Source organism: Tetrao urogallus (assembly GCF_951394365.1).
Source record: "Tetrao urogallus genome assembly, chromosome: 1".
NCBI classification, from domain to species: domain Eukaryota; kingdom Metazoa; phylum Chordata; class Aves; order Galliformes; family Phasianidae; genus Tetrao; species Tetrao urogallus.
The window spans coordinates 17,599,734-17,615,457 of record NC_136813.1 but is presented as its reverse complement, the minus strand read 5'-3'; the positions used below and the strand labels follow the sequence as shown (position 1 = coordinate 17,615,457).

Genomic DNA, 15,724 nt, shown 5'->3' with positions numbered 1-15,724 from the left:
TTACCTTCAACATTGGCTAGAACATTCATGTGGAACGGCAGAAAATCTTGTCGCTTTGTTATTGAAATGCTGGAAGTTGCTATGGCTAGAATCATCAATATTTCCATTATAAGTCTTTTTCATAAACTCTTGAAACTGAGCTCAGCTAGTGTAAAACAAACAAAATCTTAAGTGGGGGGAAAAACATTTCATGAGCATACTCTTCCCTAATTATGAAACAGGATAGGCTTGTCCAGGATTTGGTTATGCAATGGGATGGGAAACCTGCCACAATTAGGTAGTGTATGAAATTCTCAAGCTTTGTAGTTTCTGAGGTTTTTATTTTCATTTATTTTCAAAACGAAGCCTTAAAGAAAAATGCTTTTTCTGATTATGTCGAGAAAGCCTTTTGAAATCCTATTCATAAAAACAGATAAAGTGATAATTGTCATTAATGGGAATCCAGCTGTGACAGCCTAATAAGCTAAACTGATTCACTTTCACTTGATTAATTGTCATGCTGTCCCTTCGGAGGTGTTTACAGTATCAACTTAATGACACGTGCTTTCTGTTTTCTTTCGTTTCAGACGCCGTCGGTCTGTGAAATGATGACTCCAGAGATTTTCTGTTGGAGATGTGAAGATCGTGAGCTGAAGTAAAATGCTGGCAGAAACCCTTTGAGGATTTTGCCATTTTTCTTTTTTCCTTTGAAGGATTTGTGTTTACAAGAAATTGATACCATTAAGTGACACTTTTTAGAAATAAAATAACTAAAAAAAAACCTCCCCAAGAATAAAGCTGTATTTATGCTCAGAGAAAACTGGATTAACAATGAGGCCAAAGACTTTTCCTGCTACGACATATTCTGGAAACAGCAGACAAAGGTTACAAGAGATTCGAGAAGGTTTAAAGCAGCCATCCAAATCTTCAGGTCAGGGACTACCGATTGGACCTGGCAGTGAAACTTCTCTGGACCCTAAGATTTTAGTAGGGAAGGATGCTACAAGGCAGCAGCAGATGAGACAAACGGCAAAGTTTGGACCTTATCAGAAAGCTCTGCGAGAAATTAGGTATTCTTTGCTACCTTTTGCTAACGAGTCGAGCAATACAGCAACTGTTGAAGTGAATAGGCAGATGCTCCAGGAGCTGGTGAATGCAGGTTGTGATCAGGTACGTATGAGTTCAAAGAGAGGGGAGTTGTCACCGTGATCAAAATAAATTTATGTTTGATCTTAAGGTAACAATTTTCATGGTGGTTATCAAGTTTGCTGGTTGAAAAAAATGCACCAAGTCTTTTGGCAGTCGTGTAGCTGAGCAGATGAACTTGCTGTTGAGAGGCATGTCTAGTGTGGGGTTAATTCATGTTATAAAGATGGTTGTGGTGACCTGTAGGACTTCTGTGATTTCTTAATTTGATGTATGAGGCTTAACAGAGTAGCGTAGCTTTTTTTTTTTTTTTTCTTCTCAATACTGTGGCAAGTTTTAACTGCGAGTACAAGGGTGGAATTCTAATATGTATAAACTCTATTCACTGTCAGAAGCAAATGATAGAAATGATGTATATGGTCTTTGAAGCAGCTCACTTGCTGTTTGCAAGGAGCAAGTGTAACTGGCTGCATGCCTTTTCTTCTTTGCTTCCACCGAGGGAGGGTAGCCCTGTCTCAGATAAGGAATTCGGCACAGAGATGCTTGTTTTTGTCATCCTGAGATGGGTGTTGGAATACGAGAGCTGCTCTGAAAGTAACGCCTCCTATTTTGTTATCTTGGTCCAGAACGTCAGAGGCAGATGTTGGTGGAATGGCAGTAGAGGTTGAACCTTCCCACCAATACTCCATTGCATTTTGTTGCTGTGCAACAGATGGCAACAGAAGGGCAGTCTGCCAGACACCATTGTGTCACGGAAGTGCATATGAAGCAAAGGTGTGTCATTGAGTTCCTCCATGTGGGGAAAAAATGGCACCCGTTGACATTCATTGGCACTTGCGGAGTGTTCACGGAGACCAAGCAGTGGCTGTGAGCACAGTGAGGCAGCGGGTGGTGTGTTTCCACAGTGGCAACAATGGGTCACCTCCACTGCTGCATGTTGTTGTGAGCATGACATGCTCTTGTTCATCACTGGCAAAAATGCATAACTGATGGTGGTGACTGTTGAAAGAGAGAGCAAATCCTCGGCTACAAAACACTATCAAATAGTGTTATTGTGCTCTTTGTATCTGTTGTAGTTTCCATGGAAATGAATAGGAGGCATTGCTTGCAGAGAAACCTCTGTATGCTCTCAGGACCATTCACGTGGAGCAGATCATGGCAGCTCTTTATGCTTAGCTGCACGTACCTTGGATGTGCTTCGAGTTTTGGTACTGACTTTCACCTCTGCCCTAGAATAGCTCAAAATGTCTCTCTTGAGAGAAGAGCGTGCTGTTCTTGGTTCAGGTTCTCATTACTGAAGGAAAAAACTTTTCCCGTGTGACTAAATGACAGTTGTTTGTCAGGCTGAAACAGTTCGTAGTCCTTGAAGTAAACTATGTTCAAAACTAACACACTATTTTTGGTATTCCCTTGATTTCAGAATTTAACCTCTGTTCATTCATGGCAGAAACTTAATCAGTTGGCTCTCCTAGGCCGTATCCCAAGTCTGTGTAACAAGGCAGTCTGTTTCTTTGGAGCTATATAGGCATTGATTAGTGCTGTTCCTGTTCCATAGAGTTTATGCTGTGTGAGATTAATCAGAGGTTGCAGAGCAGAGTGAGAAGTGCTGCAGTACAACTGAACCACTTTCCATTTCAGTGAAACAAGATGGCTGTAGTGAACAGTAATTCAGCTTGTGGAACTGGAGTTTTTGCTGTCACCTTAAGCATACCATGAAAACAATGTTTTTTAGAATTCTACTCTCCAAATTTGCCGAGCTGTTCAGGATGAGAGCAATCCCTGTGGGTATGAGCCAAGGTTAAATGAGCACAGCTGGATTCTGGATTGGAAATGTGCATTTGGTAGGTTACATGGACAAATCATTCACACGCAGAACAAGCTTGTTGAAATCTTGGAAAGCGTTTTGAGCACACTGCAGCACACAAATGTGAAGCAATGTATAAAACAGAAATACCCAAGCACCTGTTAAAATGCCTTGGCATTAAGCATAGTGTAATGCACTAGACGTGCAACATTCTTAGCTGTTTTGCCTTAAATGTTGATACAGTGGTTTTACTTATTACAGAGCACAGAAAACGAACACTGATTGTTTGCTACCTTCTTAACTTGGTTCTGCATTTTTGTGTTTTTCCTTACTGGCTGTGATTGTTCCATCTTAGCATTTAACTTTCTTCCCCAGCTGTGACTTGTTACATGGGAATGGATTTACTGGGGCAATCCCTTTGGTGTGTTTTGAACTCAAAAACCTAAGCGTAAGCATGATCACGTTTGGCTAGAGACCAAGCAGAGATTCCAAAACTGGATTCTGGTGTCTGAAAGGGCTGTGTTTCCTGATGTGGGTCCAGGCCATGTGAAGCTTGGCCCTCTCAGAGCTTTGTGAATGAATGGAGCTTCTTGAGTTGGTGTGAATGGTATTTGGCCCTGGAGAGTGGTGTAAGGTGATAGCCCTGATTACTACGTGTAGATTCTTCCTTTCCTCCTGGTGCCTGTGTTGCTCTGAATTAACAATTGAAATGTTTCAGAGCATAACGTGAAGTAATTTCATCAGCCATTCCGAGCTCTCTTGCTTGTGAATCAAAAGTTCAAAATCTCTAGCATGGGGCGATCTTCTGTAGTCCAGCGGGCAGCTTATGAATCTTCAGCTGAACAGGGGAAAATCAGCTTCAGCTTCTTTGGACATGGTTTTATGTACACCTGGACCCAGTGCTAATGCGAGGCTGGTAAGTGGGCTTTGCTGCCTTCTTTCCCCTCTGACCTGGGCTCTTTTTTTATATATATATGTTTTTTTTCCCCACCGCAAGCTTTCTCAAATGCCAGAAAGAAGTATGTGAGAGTGAAAGGACTTCAACCCATGGATGACCTACTTTAGCCTTTCCTTCCAGCAAGCCTCACAGTGTAAGATCTTATCCTTCCTGCCCTGCAGATCCTGTTTTGCAGACTACTGATCAGATGTTTAGTGGCTGCAAGCATCTGAAGTTGATGATTAGGTAGATTAAGAAGCTCTAATTATGGGAGTTCTAGGAAGCTAAGAAACTATAACTTTCAGTTATATGACTCTAACATTAAATTTGTTCTTGTGTGAGCTCCGTTTTACAATTGATGCTGTTTGGTGTTGTAGGTGGTGTTTTTGGGCAATAATCCTGCCTGCAGTGATGATCTGCTCTGGTGGACACTGCCAGCATCAGCATTCTTCCGTTTATTTATTGGGCCATTCTAAGGATTTCTGGAAGGATGGAGGGAAGCGGTGTCAAGGAACGAGAAGTTACATTTTTAACAATGGGGAAAATTGGTAAGGGAAGGTGCAGGGAGGTAGAATTAAGATCAGTTTAGAATTGGCTTAATTAGAGAAAAAGGGAACATCATAATCTCTTATTCCTTTCCTCTTGCTGTGTGAAAGACCCAGGCAGACAGGAAACTGGTTATAGGCTGGCTGATAGACTTAACAAGTATACAGAACGTGGTGAAATTCAGGGTAAATACAAAACCTGTGTCTTTCGGTTACAGTCATTCTAGGTGTTACGCATGCAGATGTCCTTGTAATCAATTAGGAAATTGTATGTGTCCTTTTGAACAGCCCATGTTCCTTCACAAAGGTTTGTTTTCAGCTGTTTGTATTGCTTATGGTTTCATGGTGACGTTGGGCTCCAGAAACCTTATGGGGAGTTTGCTATTGACGTGGCAGATGCCGGGATTACACTTCTATAGATAGGTAGATATCTTTATATATATACACAGACAATTAATCACAGTTCTTCTGAAACAAGTGGAGTAGCTTGTCTGTTCTTTGGTGAAGTCATCTCTTCAGCAGTAGTTATCTAGAGAGTACTGATCATTTTTTATTAGAGCAGTGTAAATTGTTGGAACTTGTAGAACACAACTGCAGAAGGCCCGACCTTATTTGTTGCAAAATCTCGAAGCCAGAAGGGCTGGTAATGCACCGTTATTTCCTAAATACAACTTCTTAGGCTTGAAAGCGTAACATGCAGTTGCTGCAAGGACACGAGGGCACAGAGTGTTGTTCCTGCAGGCTGATAAACTCCTGGAATCACCTGGGGCAACTGGACGGCGCTCGGCGGTGCTAAATGCAGCTGCTGTTGTGCATTGAGTTCTTCTAATGAATAGATGCAATTGAGCATATGATCAGTGGCATTCCACCAACCTGAATGGGCTGTACTGTACTTACTGTACTTCCTCTGAACATAAACAGCAGCTGACATTGTAGTGCAGAGTGGGCTGCGGCGGTTCTGGATGAGCTGAGGAATGCAATGCGTTTGTCAGTTCTTTTCCTCAAGCGGACCCTTTCTGTTTGAGCCATGATGGACCTTCTGAGTGAAGATTTCTAGACAGCTTGAATGGGCAGCTATTTTTAACAGTGATGTTTTAGGGTTTTTCAGAGGCTGCATGTCTCTGGGAACATGCAGTACGTACTGTAGCCTGAACAACTGTGTGAATGTGAAGCATGAAAGTCCTTACACTTCACTTCTTCCGGAGGCTTTTAATAAATATCTGTGTAATAAAGCACCCCACCTGTGCTAATGCCAGAACATTCAGAAAAGGAAGATCTGTGCTTTGGGCACTAATTACAGTGTATCCCATGGAACTGGAATGGTGTTTGGGGATATTATAATGAGTACAAGAATATCAAGCTGACCATCTTATCACCTACATTACACTGAGTTCTTGAAATTCGGGTTGTAGAAGTATGTGGGCTCGTTATTTTTTCTTCTTGCATTGCAGGATTGTCTTGATCTTCTCATCATGGATTACATCCTTTTTATTATTATGTGTGTAGAACCAGTGTTCCATGTCATAATTGCATATAATCCTTGTCTTTTTGTTTTGGTAACGTGTTACAGACAATGCGTAGCTGGGGTTTTGCTTCTAGTAAAATATCTTTTGCAGTCTGTTTGCTGAAGAGGTGAAGCCTAGTAAAGGCAGCTTGCCTTCATGGTGAAGATCAGTGAATTTTATAATATCCCTGAGCAAGTGGGGGAATTAATTTCATAATAAAAGTCTTCCACTTTAATAAACTTCAACTGTGTTGAGGGTTCTGCTGTGCAGGATAAGCATCCTAGTCGTGTTCTGAGCGTAGGTCTTTTTAACAGAAAAAGACTGAAGAATAAACTGTCAGAAGATTGCCTAGATTATTTGCCAAAGATATCAACTGAGTCATCATCAGGTTCTTTTGCAGGTCAGGAACAAATAAAGTATTTGTGGGTTACTGGGAAGGAAAAAAAAAAAAAAGGGCCTTCTAATGAGGGCACTCACTGTTGAATGTGGGGAGGAATCTTATTTTAGCGACTGATGCAGATTTCATAATTCAGGCCAACAGTCTCCTGTGTTTTCTTTACTACCTAATTTGAAGGTAGGTTGTGGAGTCTGTCGTCTCTGCTGGCTGTTTCAGGAGCTTATTTCATAACCTTTTGCTGTTGTTTTTTTATTTGTAATTTCTCTTCTGCTTTGACCTTTTCCTTATTTCTGAGAAATTTCCAATGTCTTCCAGGGTTCATCCATCCAGGCTTGTAAGGGAGCGTGTTTTTTGTACCACATACCTGAGGTTGGCCCCTTAAGTCATTTCAGGTTTTAGCCACTTCAGAAAGCAAGCGAGTCCCAGCTTTGCAGGGACTGAAAGCAAGAGGTGAGGGCTGTTCTTGAGCTGGTGCTCGTTGATTCCTCTCTCTTCTATCTCTGTTCTCTTGTCTCCAACCTTCTTATCAGTTGCTGTGACTTCTGATGACACTGCCTTGGTGAATATACTTCTCTAGGTGTCATTTTGCATTTCCTGCAGTGTATCTGGGAAGGTATTCTGTGGATTTCTTCTGAGTGTGGCTGGTCCTGCAGAAGGGCGACAGATGGTTCTGCTTTCTCTTCCCTTTTCACCTTGGAAGACATACTGTAGTGGTGGCAGGTGATTTGATGCGCTCCTTCTCGAGACAGGGTGTGTTTTCTTGGCTTAGCAGCTGCGCATTGTTTCAGCACAGAGGAGAACTGCAGCACATCTTGAGTTCTGCCTATTATTCTTGTCGGTCTGCTCTCTTAGGCAAATTACATAGAATATACTGGGACATCCTACTAGAATTATTTGAAATGGCAACAGGACTCAGATGCCAAATTTCAACTACAGATCCATATCAATCTCAAATTATGGTAAACTGATGCTCCCTGTTCTTGTCAGGAAATCATTCTTGGAGTTAATGTAACACTCTGAAATCATAAATTGCTGTTGTAAACTACAGGATTAACTCACAGTTGATAGTTGTATTTATTGTAACTTAATTGCTCAGAAAATGTCAAGCTATTAATCTTTGAGGCCATTTCCTTTTTTATTAAAATCAGTAAAAATTCTGCATAAGCATTAATTTCAGTCTCTGTACAGAAAAGCTTTTGTAACCAAAAGTAAAGATTGCCAGTAGCACAGCAGGAAGTTGCTATCACGATAGTATTAGGGTGTAACTATTCCTTTCACATTTGTGTTATTCTCAGTCTACATCTTGGCTGTTGTTTGCAGCATGTATCTGAGTGTGATGTATGCTGTGGTTTTACTCTGAGCCTGGAAATTAGCATCTTTGCATGTGTATGTGGTTTTGTTTGTTTGTTTTCCCCAAAAATAGATAAAAAACAACAACAACAACAAAAAAAAGGAACAAAGCCTTGAAATTTGGAGAGAAATGTCAGTAGGAGAGCTTCATGCAGAGGATTGTTATATGCTGCTGTCCTTAGATTAGAGGTAACATAAGATGTTCATTTTGGAACATTTTTAATTCAACCTCGACTCATTCAATTCAATTATTTTTTTGTTAGACACTAAACTAAATAAAAGGGTATTTTAAAGCTGCTAATGAAACTCACGGGAAAGTAGATAAAAGTCCCTGACTGCTTCTCATGTGGTATACAGGTATGTGCCATTTACATGTAGTAGTTTTTCTAAAGTGTGGATAAATATGCATAGATGCACTTAGAATAGTAAGCTTTCTTCCCCTTCCCCCCCCCCTCCTTTTTTTTTTTTTTTTTTTTTTTTTTCTGTTATATTCACAGGAAAAAAATATTTGGAAGCTACTTTGAAGTTACTGGATCAGCAGAACTGAAACTAAAATAACTTGGAGTGGGGGAGAGGGTAGGAGAGGGGAATTTTCATCCCTATCTTCCGTGGAAATACTGACATGGCTGTGTATGTAAGCTTACAGTAACTTAAATTATAAGGGTGTAGCCAGGCATTTGTTTGCATAATCTAATAGGCTAAAAGAATCAAAGCTACTTTTATTGTATTTCATTCTTAAGATACGATTGCCAGATGTAGTTGTATTTGCCTAAGGGCAGAATGAAGGTACTGTGACTCTGTGCTTCCTGAAGACATGGTCATACTGCAACTGTACGTCTTGAAATACTCGGGATGCTGGCTCAGTTCTTAGAAGGCCACTGCTGGAAGGGCAAACAGTGACCAGCACGGCTGTGCCTGGGAGCTGGGAACAGGAAATTGCCCTGCTACTGCTCTGCAGTGCCTGTGCTGCGTGACAAAGCAGCAGTGCTGCTGGATCCCCAGGGGCTGTCACCTCCCTGCATCACAGTGCCCTGTAACATCCCGTAAGTCAGGCTGCAGCCTGAGTGCCCTTTGTTCTTGGATGTTATCTCACTGTGACTTGCCAACGCATCTGCAGAATCATAGAATCACAAAGGTTGGAAAAGACATCTGAGATCATCCAGTCCAACCATCTGCCTGTTACCAGTATTTCCCACTAAATCATGTCCCTCAGTACAACATTAAATGTTTCTTCAGGAATGGTGACTCTACCACCTCCATGGGCAGGCTATTCCAGTACCTAACTGCTCTTTCAGATAAGTTTTTCTTGATATCCAACCTGAACCTCCCCTAGTGCAACTTGAGGCTGTTCCTTCTCATCCTATTGCTGTTACTGGGGAGGAGAGGCCAAGCCCCACCTCACCACAGCCTCCTTTCAGGCAGTTGTGGAGAGTGACAATGTCCCCCTGAGCCTTCTCTAGACTGAAAATACCAGCTCTATCAGCTGCTCCTCATAAGACTTGCTCTCCAGTCCCCTCACAGCTTTATTGCCCCTCTCTGGATGTGTTCCAGGCCTCAGTGTCTTTCTTGCAATGAGGGGTCCAAAACTGAGCACAATACTTGAGGTGTGGCCTCACCAGAGCTGAGTACAGAGGGACAATCCCCTCCCTGCTCCTACTGGCTGCACTATTGCTGCCAGGATGTCATTGGCCCTCTTGACCACCTGGGCACACTGCTGGCTTGTGTTCAGCTGAGCATTGACCAGCAGCCTCTAACACAGTGAAGAGGGTGATGAAAGAGACCTTCAAGCTGAGCCTTCTTGGTGGTTGCAGAATTGTAGGGGTTGGAAGGGACCTCCAGAGATCATCGAGTCCAACCCCCATGCAGGTTCTCTACACCTCTCTACACAGGTCACACAAGTAGGCGTCCAGGCAGGTCTTGAACATCTCCAGAGAAGGAGACTCCGCCACCTCCCTGGGCAGCCTGTTCCAGTGCTCCGTCACCTCACTGTAAAGAAGTTCTTGCGCACATTTGTGCGGAACTTCCTGTGCTGCAGTTTCTGGCTGTTTCCCCTTGTCTTGTCTCCACTCACTGCTGAAAAGAGTCTGGCCTCACCACTCTGTCCTCCACACCTTAGATATTTATAGACCTGGATCAGGTCCCCTCTCAGTCTTTTCTCAAGGCTGAACAGACCCAGTTCACTCAGCCTTTCTTCACAGGGGAGATGCTCTGGGCCCTTCCCCATCTTTGTGGCCCTCCGCTGAACTCTTTCCAAGAGATCCCTGTCCTGTTTGTACTGGGGAGCCCAGAACTGGACGCAGTACTCCAGATGAGGCCTCACCAGGGCAGAGTAGAGGGGGAGGATCACCTCCCTCGACCTGCTGGACACGCTCTTTTTAATGCATCCCAGGATGCCATTGGCCCTCTTGGCCACAAGGGCACACTGCTGGCTCATGGCCAACCTGTCATCCACCAGGATGCCCAGCTCCCTCTCCGCAGAGCTCCTCTCCAGCAGGTCATCCCCCAACCTGTACCGGTGCATGCAATTATTCCTCCCCAGATGCAAGACTCTACACTTGCTTTTGTTAAACCTCATCTGGTTTCTTACTGCCCAGCTCTCCAGCCTATCCAGGTCTTGCTGAATGGCAGCACAGCCTTCAGGCGTGTCAGCCAATCCTCCCAACTTCGTATCATCGGCAAACTTGCTGAGGGTGGCCATTATCCCCTCATCAAGGTCATTGATGAAGATGTTGAACAAGACCGGACCCAGCACCAACCCCTGAGGAACACTGCTGGTTACAGGTCTCCAACCGGACTCTGCACTGCCAATGATGACCCTCTGTGCTCTGCCAGTCAGCCAGTTCTCAACCCACCTCACTGTCCACTCATCTATCCCACGCTTCCTCAGCTTTGTTACAAGGATGTCGTGGGGGACAGTATCAAAGGTCTTGCTGAAATCAAGGTAGACTACATCCACTGCTCTCCCCCCATCCACCCAGCCAGAGACAGCAGCACAGGAGGCTACCAGGTTGGTCAAGCATGGCCTTCCCCTGCTGAGCCATGCTGACTACTCCCGATAACCTCCATTTCTTGCAGTGATGGCAGCTGCTGTTTTTCATACTTAGTGGATATGCCCATTATATACATTCTGTGCTTGTCTGCTGTTGATAACCAAAATACTATTACTGCTGGAATATTTCTGACTTGCCATCACTTAGTGGCTGGCGTGCCTTCCCTAATGTTGAGTGCTGAGGTGTATCTGTTGACTCAGTCTTGATGGGGTCACCCACCCATAGCACATAGTGAAACAGAAGTGTTCTGGTGATCTTACCTTGCTATCTGGACCGTCACTGGCAGCTTACAAGTTGATATGTAAAAATCAGGTTGTACTCAGGAGATGTGTGTGTTGGTGTGTGTGATGACTGCAGTGTTTGCATGGTACCACCTGTTAGCAAAGAACTTAATCCATAGGATTTGTTACTGTTCTGAATGTTTCTTTTTCAGCCTAAGTAAACAAGGTACTGCATTCTACTTCCCTGCAGTGCAAGAGATGGACTTCCCTGATTAGAATTTTTTGCTCTTCATTTTAACCGAAGCCAAGCAATTAAAAATGTTTCCCTGGGAGGGAAAGGAAGAAGAGAACAGAAGAGGATATGGAAATAGTTTTTAGAGAATTATTTCTAGGTCAGTTCATTTTCTGAAGGCCAAGAACACGGTGTACCAGTAACTCTGAATCAGGTAACAGCTGTGGCAGGACAGCCTTTGAAAATAACTGTTCTGTGCAGCTGTGCCTTTAATTGTTCTTAGTATATGTGTACATATCAGAAACTGTTACTGCAACACATGCCATCTTCTGCACGGTTACAAAAAAATAATCCAAAATCAATGCAGAAAAAAATGTTGAGGGTTAAATGTAGGTAGAATTGGAATGTAGGTTGAAATGTAGGTTGAACATTTTGTGATTGTTTTCTATATCCTTTGTTTCTCTAATGCATGACTTGTAAGTAGTTTGATCAGAAGTGTGCAAAGATGCAGTGTATTAATCTTTACATAGAGAAAGTGATAGAATGTTAATGATGCTGAGTGGTAATACACAAAAGTTCCTGCCCTGCGAATATATCGACTTTAGTAGGAGAGCTAACTGGCAGCATGAAACTACTGCTGTGTGTTCGTATGGCTAGGTTTGACTTGTCATCCTCTATTTATGAATCTGTTGGATGTGTATTATTTCAAAGCAAAATCTAGGCAAGAGCTCAGAGATTGTTGTTGCTGCTCTGTAGCACCTCCTCTTCATTTTTGTTCTTCCACTGCGTTTAAAAGTAAATATTTTCAAGGCTCTTCTCTTTGCCACCTTCTGGTGTTGAACCTGTTGTTCTGTTGCATTGTTTTCTGCTCAACTGCTTTGAATAACTAGTACTCAAAGTCTCCCTCATTATTTTCTCCATGTACCTCTGAACACCCCAAATTAATTACATACGTAAAAGTATTAGGAAATAATTATTCCATAGACTTCAACCTTGTTTTTTTTTATGTTTAGTGTGACATCTTAAGGAATTGTAGTTGCAAGTGGACTTGGACATTACATCCTATATATTTTAATTGCTTCATTGTCTTCTGGTTAGTGTCAGGATGCTGTGGTCTGTGCTTCAATTAGGCACTTGTCCTACCTTAGCTTTCCTTCTAGCCAGACTTAGTCTGTTCATTCTGTGTTCCTGCCAGATGTCAGCCTAATAAAGGTGCATAATCTATTTCAATTAATGAACTGCAACCTTGGAACTACTAATACATGCAGCATATCTTGGATTATGGAAACAAATACGCCTGTCCCAATTAAAACATTTTTAAGTCAAGACAAATCTGGTCTGAGCTGTTCTATTCCAAATAACTGCTAAGCAATGTCTGTTCCACCTTGATGAAGCCTAGTTTTTGATTGTCCAACTCATTCTGTTCACCGTGCCCTCAACAGCTCTGCTGACTGCCTGTGTCATGCCCAGATGTGGGAGCAGGCAGCTGTCTTTGTGCTGCAGCAACCTGCGAGTCTTCTCTTTGAAGAGCTCCAGCACTTGCTATGCTATAAACTCATTTCCATCTCCTTCCTGTGGTCCTCTCTGCACCTTGGCGTGCCCTCCTATTCAGAAGATTGGTTTATTCTATTCCCTAATGCTAGCACTGAGTTCATTGAATGCTTTCTTGAAGATCTGTTTTGAAGAACCTGTGAAACGTGCATGGTATTGCAGGCATGGAGACGGCGGGGAGGTGATGTTGGTGTGGTGGTCTGCTGCACAGATCGGAGACATGGAGGCTAGAAGATGTGTGTAAGTGGGCAAAGCTTATCAGTTTGTTCCAGGGCACGTGTGAGCCAGTTCCCATACTGCAAAAGTATGTCTGTAATGCCAGCAAATTCAAAAGCAAGCCACAAGAATTTTCTTTTGCGTTGGTTTTCACCCCCTCCACCCCCATCTCTGCTTACTGAGAAGTGAACCTTCAGGGCTTTTTAACCACATGAAAGTAGCCTAGAAAAGGTATTTTTCGGAACATCTTCAGTGCTGTAAAGCCTGTAACGGATCAGTTCTCCAGAAACTTTCCTGAGATATGTAAGTGTTAGAAGCTGCTGGAAGATGAGAACTGCTACAGCAGGCCCTGCTCCGTGCTGCCAGCAGGCCCAGGTGCTGAGGGCAGGCATTCACCTCCTGAGCCTGGGCCGTATCCCTGCAGGAGGCAGAGGAGAGCATGAGCTGCAGCACGTCTGCGCCAGGCTGTGGTGCTGGGAGTAGTGCTGCCTTCTGCCAGATTCCAGGGAGGGTCAGAACATCCTGCTGCCTGTTAGCATCTCTAGGAATGCTGTTTTGCGCAACGAGCTGTGCTTTGTGTTTGACAGTGTTCCTCAGTTTTCAGAAGGAGACATTTTCATTCTCCTTCCTTGTGGAGGGGAGTGCATGTGCTCTCTTCCTCTCTCAGCCTCAGAATGGGCCCATTGCTCTGCACCACACAAATCCCTGAGTTGACTACCAAGGGGCCATCATCCCCTTGGCACGCAAGTTTTGGAGCCCACCAGTTTGGGGAAAATCTCACCCCCAGGCTGCCATTCTGCTTTATTTTGCCATTTTCATGTGGGATTGCAGTTACCTGGTCTAAGAAGAGGCACCATGGAACTAATTTTTAATTTCCCTTATTTTTCTTACTTTTTTTTTTTAATCAAACACTGAGACTATGGCAGCTAATGGATAAAGGAGCTATTACTGCTGAGGAAATTCAGATGGTTGGGAAAGTGCTGGCTGGCAACAGTGAGGGTGCTGGGGAAGCACAGTAAGGCTAATGCCCTTGCTGAAGGGCAGGCAGGCACTGGGTGTCTGAGCAGCGTGCAATGTTTGATGTTGACTCTGGGAGGTGGGCAGCTGGGCCACGGGGCTGAAGCTTCCAGCAAAAGAGACATCTTCCCCACGTGCCCAGCTTGCTGACTCTGAAGGTTCCATGTTGCTCCATGTTTCCCTCTGCTTTGTAGATTTTATGTACTTACTGTGTAAAATCAGGGTTAACCACTCATCTGCCCTTGTGCTCTGCTCACAAGGCTGAACTGCTTTTTGGTAGTATGGATAACTCCCTCCTCTATTCCAAATGTCTTGCTTCCGTGCTCCTTGCAATGGTTATTCTTGCTGTTGGGAAAATAAAGGATTCACTTTTCATGTAAAAATAGCTTTATTATTTCCATACGCGAGAAGCAATTGGGACAGGCATATTTCCAGGTCAGCGTAGAGATGGGGTTGGATAGCAAAATACTCTGTTCCAAAAATGGGCTGGAACCAGCAACAGTTCTTGTACTGAACAAACCTTGCTGGCTTGGAGAGAAGTGGGATCCCTTTTTTGGGTGCACATGCAGCATGCCGGTATTCTTTCACTTGGGAGCAGCACCCAGCATGGCCATAGTGAACACTTCGCTCTGTTAAGGACGTAGCTTAGTTTTACATTTTTCTTTTTTTTTTTTTTTCTCTCTCTGTAATTGTAGGCATGGTTTTTGAGTAAAAGACAGCAAAGGAGAGTTTCTTAGGCCATGGCCTTTGAAAGTATGGCTGAGCAGAGTGCCTGCAGCTGTCAGTGTCTAGAGAAGCTGAGCAGAAGGGACGTGTGCAGGAGCAGTCTGTATAATTCCACAAGATTGTGCTCAGTTGGGTACTGAGTAAATAAACGGTCAGTGTGCAAATGTTGGATAAAGTTGCTCTGTGCTTGTTTAGATAGTCCAGCTGGACTTTGGATTTTGTTCTCCATGGTAGCTGGCTTGTGAATCTCTCATGGCTCATTGCCATGTATTTCTTGATTTATATGATTATGATGTACATTTTTTTCATATTTTGCTAGTCCATATTTTTTCTTCCTTCAGTCTTAGCTTAGATATCTCTTTAAGGCCTTGAAAAGCTAGTCAGCTTGAATTTTCCCTTTATCTTCACAAAAATCACTACAGAAGTAAGAAAAAAGCACAGAAGGAGAATTAAAGGCGGCACTAAAAATTTTCCTTCAGAGCAGAAAAGCAAATTTAACACAAATAAAAATCTCAGCTCTGCTTCGGAGTTGCAAACTCTTCTATTCACCAGAGAACTGTTAAAGCTAGTCATTTTTGGCATAATATCGATCAGGGAAGCGTGACAAAGTGCAGTGGAATGCACTGAGCTGCGATCCAGCCTGTAGTGGTATATGACTTTAGTGCATGGAGCATTGCAGGAAGTGCTTGGGGGTGGGGAGGCCTTTTCCTCAGCTGCTGGGAACTGTGACCTCCTCCCTCAGACCCCACCTGCACCAACAGAGGGTCCCTTGGATACTGTGGGTCAGAAGACAAAATGCATGAAGTTGACACAATCCAGGTTTCTGGCAGGATTTGGCTGCGTTCTCTCAGCACTGCAGTGTGGAGTTCTTGGGCCGCGGGATGGGAAAGTTGGGAAAAGTTATGTGTTGGGATTAAAGAGCAACTGTGCGTATCTAGACTGGGCCTGTATCCCCAGCCCCACCGTGCTGGAAGGCTCTTGTGCTCAGATGCTGTCTTCATTGAAATGAGTAGTAAAATTCTATTCATTTCATCAGGCCTGAGTTTTG

At 43.5% G+C, this 15,724-nt stretch overlaps 1 protein-coding gene across 1 annotated transcript in view; it reads left to right on the top strand.

Annotated features, from left to right (window-relative positions):
- Positions 1-810: 810 nt before the first annotated feature.
- Positions 811-15,724, top strand: part of LATS2 (large tumor suppressor kinase 2) — a gene marked incomplete at both ends in the record, with an annotated part of 36,934 nt that continues 22,020 nt past the window's right edge. Inside the window, one exon of the mRNA XM_079543942.1 lies at positions 811-1,149. Within this exon, the coding sequence (XP_079400068.1) occupies positions 811-1,149 (339 nt within the window). The remainder of the gene's footprint in view (positions 1,150-15,724) is intronic.